The 15,096-nt window shown below is 59.8% G+C and overlaps 1 protein-coding gene across 7 annotated transcripts in view; it reads right to left on the bottom strand.

Moving 5' to 3' along the window:
- Nucleotides 1-14,181, bottom strand: part of LOC123426313 — a 60,757-nt gene extending 46,576 nt beyond the window's left edge. For all 7 annotated transcript variants that reach the window (XM_045110125.1, XR_006622144.1, XR_006622145.1 and 4 more), the window contains exons 1-5: nucleotides 13,709-14,181; nucleotides 13,544-13,621; nucleotides 13,359-13,430; nucleotides 12,782-12,880; nucleotides 7-93 (exon numbers count right to left, since the gene is read on the bottom strand). In XM_045110125.1, coding sequence (XP_044966060.1) covers nucleotides 7-93; nucleotides 12,782-12,880; nucleotides 13,359-13,430; nucleotides 13,544-13,621; nucleotides 13,709-13,792 — 420 coding nt within the window. In that variant the 5' untranslated portion in view covers nucleotides 13,793-14,181. The remainder of the gene's footprint in view (nucleotides 1-6; nucleotides 94-12,781; nucleotides 12,881-13,358; nucleotides 13,431-13,543; nucleotides 13,622-13,708) is intronic.
- Nucleotides 14,182-15,096: the final 915 nt, after the last annotated feature.

Genomic DNA, 15,096 nt, shown 5'->3' with positions numbered 1-15,096 from the left:
GCATACAAACTTCATTAGGGAATTAGAGATGGCCACCAAGATATTCCCAACTGAGTGCTTAATATAATCACTACATAAATGATGTGAGCCAACCTGAAAAGGATGGGGTAACATAGAAGTTCAGTAGCTTATGAGACATGATAGACTGGGCCGCAGTAATACAAAAAGAAAGATAAATAACAACACACATAACATGAATTTAAGTGGATGGTGTATAAGAACGATGAAAATCACCAAAGCAAATATGCCAAGCTGAGCATATTGACAGCAGCACACGCAGTTCTGCAGATGCTAGATGTTAGATGGGGCGACAAATTGGCATGAATATGATGCACACCCAAAACATTATGCCAAATTGCCATGCAATAATAAATAATATCTTCATTATAAACCTTAGCGGCGAGTCCAATAAATGGCCTGATGTGATGCCACCACAAATTATCAATCTAATACCGAAATAATAAAGGACTTAAAGTTCCAAAAGTTCCTCAGGTTAATTATTGGTGTAGTGTTAATGTTATCCATTTTCATGTAGAGGTAGGTTTAGTTTGGACACGCCAACACTACTTATGGACCAAACGATAAGATTGGATACAAATTCCGAAACTGTGAGCTTCACCCTTGCTCTTCTCCTCATGTCTAAAGTAATTACTAAAAAATGTACAACAAGTGCCTTCCGAATAAAAGTTCATTCAGGATGGCTCGCTCCGCTCCCTCTCCGCGCTCCGCTCCCTCCTCCTAGCCTAGACACCGCGCCGCACTGCTGACGCCGTCCCCCGCCGGCAGGCCCTCCCCCGCGCCCTCCCGCCTCCCTGCGCCATGGCTCCGGTGGTGGCTGACCCTGTCGACCGCTGGTCCAGCTCGGAGAGCGAGTCTTCGACGCGCTCGTACAGAGACATCGCCCGCACCCCGCCGGCCGCAGCAGCGCCGCCGGCCGCCGCCGCCCCTGTCACGCCTGCTGTCCGCCAGCCCGCCAAGGACCGCCTCGGTCCTCGCTCGGAGGTTCACCGCGTCTCGGGCGGGCCGGTGCTTGACGCCGACGGCTTCCAGCAGGCCCGCCGTCGGGAACGCCACCGCCGCCCACGTCAGGATGCACCCGCCAAGCCCTTCCCCGGAGGAGCTCGCGGGCCTCTGCTTCCGGTGCCTCGACCACCGCCACTGCATGTGGGATTGCCCGAACGACATCCGTTGTCGGCGTTGCCTCGCGTCCGGCCACGCATCCCGTGACTGTGGTGGACGGCGGCACGCAGCCTCGCCTCCGCGCTCCCCGCGCGGTGCTGCGGACCCGCAGCCCCGGCCTCATCGCGGTGCCCCCGCCAGAGCCTCTCCCCCGGCTGCGCGCCCCCGGGCAACGCCCCCTCCCCCAGCCCTTGTCCTCCCTGCTCCGGCGCCCCCTCTGCCTCTGGCCCAGCCGCCGCTCCAGGACACCCCAGCTCGCGTCTTCATGGCGCAAACCGAGGAGATGGACGAGGCTGAGCAGGTGCTCGCCCGCGCGATGGTGGCCTCCGTCACGGGCAACCGACCGTCCGTGTCCGCCGACGAGGTCGCCGAGCTCCTTCTCTGCTCCCTGGAGCTCGCGGAGGGAGATTTCTCTGTCCATTTGCACCACCCGGAGGTATTCCTGATCATTTTCTCCTCCCTGGCGACCATGCGGCGGCTCCGTGGCGAGCACTTCATCAGCTCGACGCGGTTTGCGCTCTCGCTCCGGCCCTGGTGCAAGCTCGCCCACGCCGGCGCCGGTGGGCTTGAATACCGCGTCGAGCTAGAGCTCCGTGGCATCCCCGCCCACACCTGGCTGCTCTCCACCGCCGAGCAAGTGCTGGGTGGCAGCTGCTGGATCGAGCGCCTGCACCCCCGCACACGCTCCCGAGACGACATGGCTGTCTTACGCGTTTCTGGGCGGGCGCACGACACGGCCGACATCAGGTGCGCCGCGGTCCTGGAGATTGTCGAGCAGCTGCCTGGCCGCGTGCCCTCGGAGACGCCGTCCACCAGAACTCTCACGTTCCCTCTGTCCACTGCGCTTACCAAGGCGGAGCTGATCCGGGCCGCTCCGGCCGGTTCTCAGGCCACTGGAGGTAACGGCGGCGATGCAGATGGCGGAGGAGAGCGGCATGGTGCTGGCAAAGGCCAAGGGCCTGGTCCGGGGCGCGCGCGCCGTCGTGGTCGCAAACGCCGACGTACGGACGAGGCGCAGAGCGGCCGGGCTGATGGCATGGCGGTTGACGCACCGGCGCTGCACGCCCATGGCCACTCCGGCCGCTCCGATGGAGCTGGTACGGTGGTGCCCTGGTCGTCCTTGGCAGCGCCGCTGCAGGGGCCGCGTCCAAAGCGTAATGGGATGCTGACATGGCCAGGTCAGCAGGGCCCAGCGAGCTCCCGTCACGGCGTCAGAAAAGGAAGAAAGAGGGGCCCCAAAGAGCTGCCCAAAGCCGCTTTGCCTGTGGCCCCAACCCAAAAAGCCACCAACCTCCACGGCGAGGACGGTGCGGCTGATGACATCGGGCCAGGTGGTGGGCTCTCATTCGCCAATCGCGGTCTCGCAGCAACCGAAGATTTGAATCCACCCACGACCGAGGAGGATCCGGTCGGGCCCCGCCCCTGCAACGGCTGATCCCACGCCCCGTCGGGATTGCTGCCTGCTGCGCCTGGGCTCTGCAAAGCCGCCTGAGAGGACGGATGCACCAGCCCCACCTGCAGCTCGGTCGGGGCAAAAGGCGGCTCCGCCCACCTTTGTCGCACCTACTCCGCCACGCGCCTCTCTTGACCAGCCGTCGCGGCCCCATGTGCGCGCCTACGAGGAGAGGGCGAGAAGTGACACTTCCTTCCCCGCCAAGATCGTCGCGCCTGAGACGGCCCCACCGGCCCATGCAGCTGTCGCTGCGCCCGCGCCTGTAGACGCAGCTGCCACTGGGCCCGCGCCCGAAGTTGCAGCTGCAGCTGGGCCCGCGCCCGAAGACACGCCTGCTGACGGGGCCGACGGGCCCGCGCCGATTCTGGTAGAGCCCCCCAGCCCGGGCCAGACGCGGGACCCCCCCACTGTAGCGCCCCCCCCCCGGATTCTGCAGAGGCCCGCGCTTCGCCCTGATTCAGACTCCAGCGCCGCAAACTCTCGCACGCTAGCTCCTGGGCGTTTCGCTTCGCCCCGATCACCCTGCAAAGATGGTGCAGCTGCGCCACCGCCAGTCAGGCATGGACGTTGGGCACATTCCTGTCCGCGGCAACTAAGGAGCTCGACGCAGTCCTGCCCTCTCCTGGGAAGCGCCCGCGCCCCCCCCCCCCCCTCAACTTCAGTCCCAGGAGGGGACGCTCTGCAGCCGCCGATGCCCCAGCCACCGCCTCTCACACATCTGATCGGAGGGCGGTCGTGCAGATACTACTATGATGACATGTTTGCCACGCCGATCAGGATGCCAGTGCTCCAGGCTATCGCTGCTTTGGTTGACCGGACGGTCCCTGCAGGCCTGGCTTCCCCGGTGGGCGATGCCATGGTCTGCGCGCGCTAGCCTGGTGGTGTTGCGATGTCGACCCCATTCCCATGTATCCCGGTCCTCAAATAGTTGTATGGAACGTCAGGGGCTTGAACTCACGCGCTAGGCGCTGCGCTATTCGCTGGCTACTTTGTACCACCCGTGCATCCATTGTATGCCTTCAGGAAACGAGAATGGCGTTGATTTGCTCGTCGATTGTGTTGGACACCCTTGGGTCCGAGTTTGATGGCTCCATTTACCTTCCGACTGACGGCACCCGCGGAGGCATCCTCATCGCCTGGAAGAGTAGGGTTGTCACCATTTTCGACCCCCTGTTCACCCAGAACGCGATCACGGTGAAGGTGTGCGTGCCCAGCGGCGCTCCGTGGTGGCTTACCACGGTGTATGGCCCCAAAGCGACCCAGATAAGCTCCTGTTCCTGCAAGAGCTGCGGGACATTCGCGCCGCCTGCCCGGGCCCCTGGATGCTTTGCGGCGATTTCAACCTCATCTACCGCGACGCGGACAAGAACTCTGGCACCCTGAACCGCCGCATGATGGGACGGTTCCGGCGCACCATCAATGATCTCGCCCTGAAGGAGGTATACCTCAAAGGGCGCCGATTCACATGGTCAAACGAGCAATCACCGCCGATCTTGTGCACCTAGATCGGGTCCTATGCACCGCGGAGTGGGAGGACTACCACGGGGAATGTCACCTCCGATGCCTGGCGTCCGTCGTGTCAGATCACTGCCCGCTGCTGCTGGATTGCTCCCCAATGCCCGTGGCCCACAGGCGCTTCCGCTTCGAGGATTACTGGCTTCGCCTCGATGGATTCCACGACACCGTCGCCACGGCCTGGAGCTCGGTGCACGACCCCGATCCCTTCCAGTAGCTGGTCCGGCGCCTGCAAGCCACGGCCCGCGCCCTCACGAGCTGGAGTGCCAAGTCCACGGGCAATGTCCGGGACAAGTTGGCCATCTCTCGCGAGCTGATCGCCAGCTTTGACCACGCGCTGGAGAGCCGTCAGCTCACCCTGCCGGAAGAATGGCTGCGCAAGCAGCTCAAGTTGGCGTACCTTGGCATGGCCTCCCTTGAGCGCACCATCGCTCGGCAGCGCGCCCGCATCTCCTTCCTCACGGAGGGCGACGCGAATACGAGCTTCTTCCACAGACAGTGCACGTATCGTCGTCAGAAGAACCGCGTGCACAGCCTCCTAGTTGACGGGCACGTGCTCTGCGATCACAAGGAGATGGCTCATGCGGCATTCGCACACTTTGACGGGCTGCTGGGCACCGCCGCGGATTGGGCGCACACGCTTGACCTAGAGCAGCTCATCACGCCCGGCGACCTGGACAGCCTGGAGGCGCCATTCATCCCCGAGGAGATCTGGGCTGCGATCAAACGCATGCCGGCGCACAAGGCACCAAGGCTGGACGAGTTTACCGCCGAATTCCTGCGTGCCTGTTGGAGCATCATCAGGCAAGACATCATGGACGTCCTTGAGCAGCTTTACACGTTGCGCGGGAGAGGGTTCAGTAAGTTCAACCAAGCCCTGCTTACCCTGCTGCCGAAGCGCGCGGACGCCCACCAGCTTGAAGACTACCGGCCGATCTGCCTGATACACATCGTGGCCAAGATCTTCGCGAAGGTTCTGTCGTTGTGCATCGCTCCTAAGCTTGACAGCCTGGTGAGCCGCAACCAAAACGCCTTCATTGTCGGACGCACGCTCCACGACAATTTCATCCTCGTCCGGCAGTCCCTTCGAATGCTCCATCACCTCGGCGCACCCTGCATCATGCTCAAGCTCGATCTCACGCGGGCCTTCAACTCCATATCATGGCCGTTCCTCTTTGAGGTTCTGCGCCAATATGGGTTCGGGGACAGGTTCAGGGATTGGCTGGCCATTCTCCTATCTTCGGCCAGCACCCGTGACATGCTCAATGGAGTGCCTGGTCCCCCGATCTGGCACCGTCGCGGGCTGCGCCAAGGAGACCCCACATCCCCGCAGTTACTCGTCCTGGCGGTTGACACGCTTGCCCGCCTTATGGGACGGGCGCTCCAGACCGGCATCCTTCGGCGACTCCACCCCCACTGCAACGTCCCGGCCATTTCTCTATACGCCGACGATGTGATGTTGTTTTGCCACGCCGAGATGGATGAGGTTCTCGCTGTGAAGAGCATCCTCGGTATCTTTGGGACCGCATCGGGCCTGCGGGTCAACTACGGCAAGAGTTCGGCCACGACCCTGCATGGCGACGAGTCTGGCGCTGCCTTGTTGGAGGTTCTCGGCTGCCAGACGGCGGACATACCCATCACCTACCTGGGCATCCCGCTCACCACCCGCTGGCCCTCCGCGACACAGATGCAACCGCTTGTTGACGCCGTGGCTGGTCGCCTCCCGTCGTGGAAAGCATGGCTCATGAACAAGGCTGGGCGGCTGGCACTTGTAAAATCGGTGCTCAGCGCGATACCCATTCACCAGATGCTTGCTTTAGCGCCCCCGAAGAAAACTCTGAAGCAACTCGAGAAGATCCAGCGCGGTTTCCTTTGGGCTCGCCGCGAGGTTGTGCTTGGAGGGCATTGCCACGTGAACTGGCGCACGGTCTGCCGGCCGCTCGCGTATGGCGGTGGTAGAGGCTAGGGTTCTACCAGGTCTCGGACGTAGGTTGTAGGGGTGGAAGTGCGGGCTGCGAGGTTGGGGACGCCGGCGCCGGCGGTTGGGCGCCGTCGCGGCGTGAGAGAGAGAGAGAGAGAGGCGGCTAGGGTTTGTGGCTCCCGTCTCCTGAGGGAGACGACAACAGAATACTGTTTATTGTCTGCTTAATATCGAAGGGGTACATGTGTTTATAAAGGAGGACAGCCTCCACTAAACCCTAGATAACTTGGACTCTAATATAACTTGGACTCAAGATAGCTAAGATAACTTGGGCTAAGCCCGTAACTAACCCTGCCCATTGGGCCTCCTCCGTTGGTACGTTGTACCGGTCATAACATCTCTCCCCGCCTTCTCAAACAGCTCGTCCTCGAGCTGAACATCTGGAAACTGCTGGCGGAAATCGTCGAGCTTCTCCCAAGTCGCTTCCTCCTCTGGCAGGCCGGTCCACTGTACCAAGACATGCCAGACGCCGCGACGCTGCTGCGCCTGCAGCACCTTTGCCACCTGTGCGGAAGCTGGAAGGAGGCGGCCATCCGAAGTAGGAGGAAGGGTCGGCGTTGCTGCAGGAGGGTCCCCGCGGTAGGCCTTCAGTAAGCCAACATGGAAGACGTCGTGGAGGCGAGAACCAGCAGGCAACTCCAAGCGGTATGCGAGTGGGCCAACACGCTCCAGCACACGAAACGGACCGGCGTAGCGAGGTCCCAATTTGCGCTTGGAGCGCGGGTCCTGAGACTGCGTGGTCCTATGGAGGAGGCGCAGCCACACCCAATCGCCCACCGCGAACTCCGCCTCGCGATGATGAGCATCGTAGTACTTCCGAGCCAGCTACTGTGCTTGGAGAAGACGTTGGCGCGCCTCAGCCAGAATGTCGTCGCGGGTGCGGAGTAAGTCGCCCGCCGTCCCGGACCGAGCCGTCCCAGGCTCGTAAGGGAGCAAGGGAGCATCGCTGGAGGTGGGCGCCCATAGACCACCTCAAAAGGCGTGGTGCGCAGGGCGGAGTGATAGGAGGTGTTGTAGCAGTACTCCGTCCACGCCAACCAGTCCACCCAAGCTCGTGGACGATCACTAGTAACACAGCGCAGGTACATGGCGATCACCTTGTTGACCACCTCGGATTGGCCGTCTGTCTGAGGGTGGAACGCCGTGCTCATGCGGAGCTTCACACCCGCCAGTCGAAAGAGATCCCGCCAGACATGTCCCGTGAACACGGGATCACGATCGCTGACGATGGACGAAGGAAAACCGCGGAAGCGGACGATGCCATCGAAGAAGGCCCGCGCCACGGAGGCGGTTGTATATGGATGACCCAGGGCGATAAAGTGCGCATACTTGGAGAAGCGGTCAACCACCGTGAGGATGACGGACTTGCCGCCCACCTTGGGAAGGCCCTCGATGAAGTCCATGGAAATATCCGCCCACACCTGGGAGGGTACGTCCAGCGGCTGCAGTAGACCCGCGGGTCGTAGTGTCTCCGTCTTGTTCCGCTGGCACGTCACGCACGACCGCACCCAGTCGCGGACCATCGCGCCATCACCGGGGATGTAAAAATCAGCACGGAGACGACAGAGAGTCTTCTGCACGCCCTCGTGCCCTGCAGAGTGCGCCAAGGTCAGGACCTGGTGGCGTAGGTCGCCATGGTCGGGCACGAAGATGCGGCGGCCATGTAGGAGCAGCCCCTCGTCCAAGCGCCAGGGCGCGTCCAGCTCGCCGGCGTCAAGGCGCTGGCGCAGGCCCTACGCGTTCGCGGACTTTGAAGTTGCCCGGCAAATGTCGTCGATGAAGGCGAAAGATGGCCCGAAGCGGATGCACATGATAGTGCCAGCCATGGCGACGTCGTCTGCGACATCCTCAGTGTCGCGGGGGGACAAGGTGTCGGCGACCGTGTTGAGACGGCCGGGGCGGTACTCGACGGTGAAGTCGAAGCCGAAGAGCTTGCTGATCCACTGGTGTTGCGGAACTGTGGAGTGGCGCTGGTCCAGCAAGAACTTGAGGTTGTAGTGGTCCGTGCGCACACGGAAGGACCGGCCCCAAAGATAAGGCCGCCAGTGGCGCACCGCCTGAACCAGCCCAATAAGCTCGCGCTCGTAGGCCGCGAGCTTGTGATGGCGAGCGGCGAAGGGGCGGCTAAAGAAGGCGAGCGGTCCCTTGCCCTGGTGGAGGACGGCGTCGAAGCCGATGCCAGAGGCATCGCAGTCCACCACGAACGGCATATCAAAGTCCGGCATCTGGAGGACGGGTCCCGTCGTGAGCGCCCGCTGAAGAGCCTCGAATGCCGTAGTCGCCTCCTCGTCCCAGGAGAAGGCGTCGCGTCGAAGGAGACGCGCCAGTGGCGCGGCGATGAGGCCGAAGTCCCGGATGTACTTCCGGTAGTAGCCGCGGAGCGCCCGCGGTGACCGCGGGGTCGGCCACGCGGCGACGGCGGGCGACCTTGTCCGCGTCCATCGCTACCCCGTCCGCCGAGATGACGTGCCCCAGGTATGCGACGGAGGTCGTGCCGAACGAGCACTTCGAGCGCTTGAGGTGAAGACGATGCGCTCGAAGCTCGTTGAAGATGATGGCCACGTGTTGTAGGTACTCCGCCCAAGATGCACTGTAGATAAGAATGTCATCAAAGAAAACAAGCACAAAGCGGCGCAAGTATGGGCTGAGCACGTCGTTCATCAGGGCCTGGAAGGTCGCCGGCGCGTTGGAGAGGCCGAACGGCATCACCAGGAACTCGAAGTGGGCATGGTGAGTGCGGAACGCCGTCTTCTCGATGTCGTCAGGGTGCATGCGCACCTGATGGTAGCCCGAGCGAAGGTCGAGCTTGGTGAAGAAGCGCGCTCCGTGTAGCTCGTCCAAGAGCTCATCCACGACGGGGATGGGGAACTTGTCCTTGGACGTCAGGGCATTGAGGGCGCGGTAGTCGATGCAGAAGCGCCATGTGCCGTCGGGCTTGCGCACAAGAAGCACCGGGGCGGAGAACGGCGATGTCGAAATCCGAATGATGCCCTGCGCGAGCATGACCGCCACCTGACGCTCGAGCTCGTCTTTCTGCAGCTGAGGGTACCGGTACGGGCGCACGGCGACAGGTGCCGTGTCCGGCAACAGGTGAATGCGGTGGTCACAGGGCTGCGTGGGAGGGAGGCCCTGTGGCTCGCCGAAGATGTCACTGTGCTGCAGGAGGTCGGCCAGGAGGGGATGCGCCTCGTCCAGTGCGGCCGCCATCAATTGGAGCTGCGGGGTCGCGGCGCCGGAGCCGCCAATGCCTGTCCACTGAACTCGACAGCCGCCCTCGCGCCAGAAGATGAGGGACAGCACATCGAGATCCCAAAGGATGGGGCCGAGAGTGGACAGGAAGTCGATGCCGAGGATGAAGTCGTAGCAGCCCAGGTCGATGCCGACGCAGTCGATGGAGAACGGCTCGTCGCCGATGAGGACGGGAACCTGCCGCGCCACCCCCTGGCAAGCAAGGCGGTCCCCGTTGGCGACGGTGACGCTGAACTTCTCCGAGCCCGACGGTTGGAGTGCGAGGCGGCGCATGGCGTCCCCGGACAGGAAGTTGTGCGTCGAACCCGTGTCCACGAGCGCGGTGAGACGCTCCCCGTTGATCGCTTTGCCGTCTTGATGCCAGCCATGGCATGAAGGGAGACGACGAAGGCGGTCGCGTCGACTGGCCCGTAGGTCGTGACGCCAGCCTCGGAGAGTGTGGTGGCGTCGAGCTCCGCGGTGAGGGCCTCCACCTCCGCGTCGTCGACGGTCTCCAAGTAGAATAGGCGGGCGCACGTATGACCCGGCGCATACGGCTCGTCGCAGTTGAAGCACAGGCCCTTGCGGCGGCGCTCGAGCTGCTCGGCCGACGTCAAGCGCCGGAAGGTGCGTGTCGGCGCGGGGGCAGCCGCAGTAGTGGTTGGCAGGGCGGGGCATGTCGGGGTGGCGGCCGCCGGGGTGCGGCGGGTCGGGGGACGCGTGCCGCGGCCCGGGAACGCCTGCTGCAGGGTGTTGGCGCGCTGCTCGTACGCGCGTGCGTAATACATGGCCGTCTGCAAGTCCTGGGGGTCGCGCATCTCGACGTCAATGCGGATGTGGTCGGGAAGGCCGCCGACGAAGAGCTCGGCGCGTTGGTGCCGTGACGTCAGGCGCATGGCAGGCCAATGTCTGGAAGCGGTCGGCGAAGTCCTGCACCGAGGTGGTGAAGGGAAGGCGACCGAGCTCGGCCAAGCGGCTCCCACGTATGGGGGGCCGAACCGGAGGAGACACAGGTCGCGAAAGCGCACCCACGGAGGCATCCCGGCCTCGTCCTGCTCGAGGGCGTAGTACCACGTCTGGGCGGTGCCACGGAGGTGGTAGGAGGCGATCCACGTGCGGTCGGACGCCATGGTCCGCTGCCCCCTGAAAAACTGGTCGCACTGATTGAGCCAGTTCAGGGGGGCGACGGTGCCGTCGTAGGTGGCGAACTCCAGCTTGGTGAAGCGGGGCGGCTGTTGCACGTGTGGCGAGGCCGCGTAGGTGCCCTCATGACGACCCAGCACGGCGGAAGGAGAGTGCTGCAGCACCACGAAGCTCCCGGCGTACGAGTCAGTGTACCCGCCGAACCCCCCGAAGGTGGGGGCGGGTGGCTGCAACACCGTCGGCTGTAGCGGCGCCGTCATGTACGTCGGCGTGTCGATCCACGTCGATAGCGGGGACGGCGACGGCGGCCATCGGACCTGGGTGATCGGCAGGCCCTGGGGCGCGACGGTGGCGCGAAGGGCGCCGCCGGCGGAGGCGGTGGTGGCGGGGTTGCGTACGGAGCCTGGAGGGAAGTCCGGAGGTTCGAGACCGCCAGGTTGAGGTCGCGGATCGCCGAGGACATCTCCGCCGGGGAGAGGACAGGGGCGGGTTCGGCCGCCAGGGCCGCGGTACCGGAGGCGGCCGGACCTGAGGTGGCCGGCAGTGGCGATTGGTGCGGCGGCGGCTGCGAGGTGGCGGGGAAGGCGGTGGTGGCGGCGGTGGTGGTGGTGGGAAGGTCCGACAAACTCATCGAACCCAAGCTACCTGATACCAAATTGGTAGAGGCTAGGGTTCTACCAGGTCTCGGACGTAGGTTGTAGGGGTGGAAGTGCGGGCTGCGAGGTTGGGGACGCCGGCGCCGGCGGTTGGGCGCCGTCGTGGCGTGAGAGAGAGAGAGAGGCGGCAAGGGTTTGTGGCTCCCATCTCCTGAGGGAGACGACAACAGAATATTGTTTATTGTCTGCTTAATATCGAAGGGGTACATGTGTTTATAAAGGAGGACAGCCTCCACTAAACCCTAGATAACTTGGACTCTAATATAACTTGGACTCTAACATAGCTAAGATAACTTGGGCTAAGCCCGTAACTAACCCTGCCCATTGGGCCTCCTCCGTTGGTACGTTGTACCGGTCATAACAGGTGGGCTGGGCGTCCGAGACCTCGAGCGCACGGGGCTTGCTCTCAGACTCCGATGGCTTTGGCTATCGAGGACGGACGCTGACCGTGCATGGCAAGGCCTCGACCTGCAGTTCTCACCTAACGAGCGTGGCCTCTTCTACGCCTCCACCTCCATGGTGGTTGGAGATGGTCTGACTGCCCTATTCTGGGAAGATCGTTGGCTGCACGGTCAGTCTATACGTGAGCTCGCGCCTCTGCTCTACCTTTGCATACCCAAGAACAGAAGAAGAGTGCGAACGGTGGCGGAGGGCATTGCCGGCAATGCCTAGGCCTGGGACATTCGCGGAGTTGTGGGTCTGCAAGAGATTGGCCAATACCTGAGGACATGGCAGCTCGTGGCGCACACTATACTGTCCACCGAGCCGGACAAGCTCGTTTGGAAATGGACGGCCAATGGTGTCTACTCGGCGAGGTCCTGCTACCGGGCCACCTTCCACGGATCGTCGACATGCCGCTCCTGGCAGCTCATTTGGAAGGGATGAGCTCCGCCGAAGGTAAAGTTCTTCCACTGGCTTGCCAACATGGACCGATGCTGGACCGCGGAACGGCTCGCTTGTCGAGGCCTTCCCCATCACACCCGCTGCCTACTATGCGACCAAGAGCCGGAGACCATCAGGCACCTGCTGCTCACTTGCCCTTTCGCGAGGCAGACTTAGCATGAGACCCTATCTTGGTTGGGCCTAATGGCCCCGTCGCCGGAGCACGATGCCTCACTCCAGGACTGGTGGATGAGGGCGAGGGACGCCACACCACCATCGCTTCGCAAGGCGCTGAGGTCAGCCGCGCTCCTGGTGCACTGGATGATATGGAAACATAGGAATGCATGTGTCTTTGACCATATCACCCCATCGCTCGATGAGCTCTTGGATAGGATCAAAGATGAGACCAGGTGTTGGGCGAGAGCCGGGGCCAAAGGGCTTAGGGTAGTCTTGCCCACATCCTGGGATGTTCACTAATCCTCTTGTAGCAATGTTGTAATTGCCTCTTAGGAGGTTGTAAACCCCCCCCCCCTTCTTTTCAATACAAAGAAACGCAAGGCTCTTTGCGTTTTCTCGAAGAAAAAAAATACTAAAAAATGTCAAAGCAGGAGGTTGCAAAATGAAATGTAGCCAAGTTCTATTATTAGAAAAGAATTAGTTTGTGATGCCTGCTAGAAAAATAACTTACAAAGAGGTACTATTGCCAAAAACCCTTGATGGCTAAATCACATGAGAAGTTCTTACCACTATGGAGATAATATTGGCCAGGCAGCTAAACCCATCATCAAAATGGTGGTCCGGTGGCAAAGAGCAACGGTGAGCTTCTCCCGAACACGAAACAATCTCCAAAAGGCAAGGGGATGAAGGTAAATATGCATTATCTCTTAATAACTATGTAATAAAGTATACGGAGTAGATATCAAATTTGCATGAGTTTGAACTCAACAAAATATAAGAATAAGATACAATACAAACATTAAATATGGTACAGAATATCTCAATAAAACTGCACAAGGCCTGTAGGTTTCAAGGGAAACATGTGTAGCTTTTCATGTTCTAACTACTGACTGAAACTCACACTGCCGGTTGCATGATTGGCACACTCGAGCTGCTCCACTAGACATCTTACAATACCGACTACATTTATGTGCTACTGGTTACTTGCAAGTTTGGTACGTTAATACTAATCCAGTAAACCCTAAAACCAAACATCGGAACGGCCGCTGAATGACTGAGGGAAATCCAACTAAGAACTACTGTTGTAGAGAGATAAGCAGTCAAAAGGGACCAAAACATAAGCAACTGAAATCCGAAGCAATACCTGATCCGATGCGCACCCTTGCTCCCCATCATCCACCTTGTCGTCATCCCATCCTCGAATTGCCTTATTTACCTATAATATAATGAATAACGAACGGAAATTCTAAAAAAAATCATGGGAAGAACGGGAACGGAAAATGTAAAGCAGCAGTAAATAAAATCCTAAAATCCAAGCTAGAGGATTACCCGGGAGAGCGCGAGGAGTACGCACCGCTCTTCCTCCCGCGTGAGCTGCGGCCGCCGCGTCGCCAGCGATTCGGGTTCCTGCAGAGGAGGGCCGACAGCGAAAGCGGCGTGAGAGGCTGGCTGGGATGCCGCAGTTACCAGATACGAGCGCCCGGCGTTGCTTACGAGGTGGGGGAGGAGGGAGTCGGCGACGAGGTCGCAGAGGAGCGCGAGCTGCTGCCTCTCCTGCCACCGCGGCGGCTGTGCCATTTCCTCGCCGTGGTTCTGATTCGAATCGATCGATTCGATAGAGGCAGCCTCAAAAGTCTAGACCAACCCTGCTTTTGTATTAGTATAATAGATAAAAGAATATTAGTACTATGTGGAGGATACCGTCTTTTTTAAAATCAAGTAAAACCTGCTTTGTAGGAGTATATTACTCCATCCGTTCCTTATTTAAACTACCAAAATGTCATATATTTACGAATGAAGGGAGTAAATCAATATTAAAAATATATATTTTCTAAATAACTCCTGCCCTATACACCAAAAGATACACACAACCATGAAACAAAACCCAACGGGCATATACCCAAAAAAAAACAATCCACGTGCATCACTGTAACTCCATCGTGCAAGCACTAACCTTATGGTAAAAAACAAAAAACAAACAAAAACTATACAAACTTAAGACCCTGCTTGGATTGGATATAAATCTATACACCCATAAATTATTTACAGATGTAAATTACATGTCGCAGTGTGATTTTCGTTTGAAATAAAAACGACGACTCGAGGTCTGTATCGCTTATGGACCTATTTACTTACGACAATCCAAGCGGAGCCTAACCCTTTAAGAAGAAATCGCCACACGTGTGTGTCGACGGTGATGAGTCCATATAAAAGATTTAATATAATATGTGAATCGATGTGTGGTTTGATGGTTAAAAGGATAGTGATATTCTCACTCCATCAAGGTTCATGTCCCGGTGCTCACATTATTTCTGAATTTATTTTAGGATTTCCAACTATACACATTCAATGGGAGGAGACATTTTCGTCGACGACGAGGCGCCTACTGTAACTTCGTGAATTTCAAGATGATCGGTCACGAATGACCCTTGCGACTTGTGACTAAGGCGACCTTGAGGCGTCCATGTTTCCCCCCACCTTCCGCCATTGATGGCCCTCGCACCTCGCCTGCCCACCTTAATTCCACCGCTCCATCTCTCCCAGCCACCCCAAAGCCCCAAATCTCAGATTCGAGAGGGAGATGGCGGGGAGACACGAGGGTGGACGCGCTCGGCGGGCGATTCCCACGGCAAGGGTGGCGGCTCTGATGGCCCTTCCGGTGCCGATTCCGATGGAGATGTTGTCGGAGATCGACCTCCACTCTCCGGAGGCGCGCGCGGAGATGTTGCGGGTGGTTCGGGGTCGTTTCCCCGATCGCTCCAGATGGTCGGCGATCATGGTGGAGATCATCCGCATGTCCACCTTCGAGGAGCGAGCGCGCTTCTGCGGCGACGACGGGGGGGATGGATTACGAGTTGATTTTCTGGGCGATTCAGGAGGCG

The sequence above is a fragment of the Hordeum vulgare genome, chromosome 2H, assembly GCF_904849725.1.
Source record: "Hordeum vulgare subsp. vulgare chromosome 2H, MorexV3_pseudomolecules_assembly, whole genome shotgun sequence".
In the NCBI taxonomy this organism is placed as follows: domain Eukaryota; kingdom Viridiplantae; phylum Streptophyta; class Magnoliopsida; order Poales; family Poaceae; genus Hordeum; species Hordeum vulgare.
This window is presented reverse-complemented; position numbering and strand designations above follow the sequence as displayed.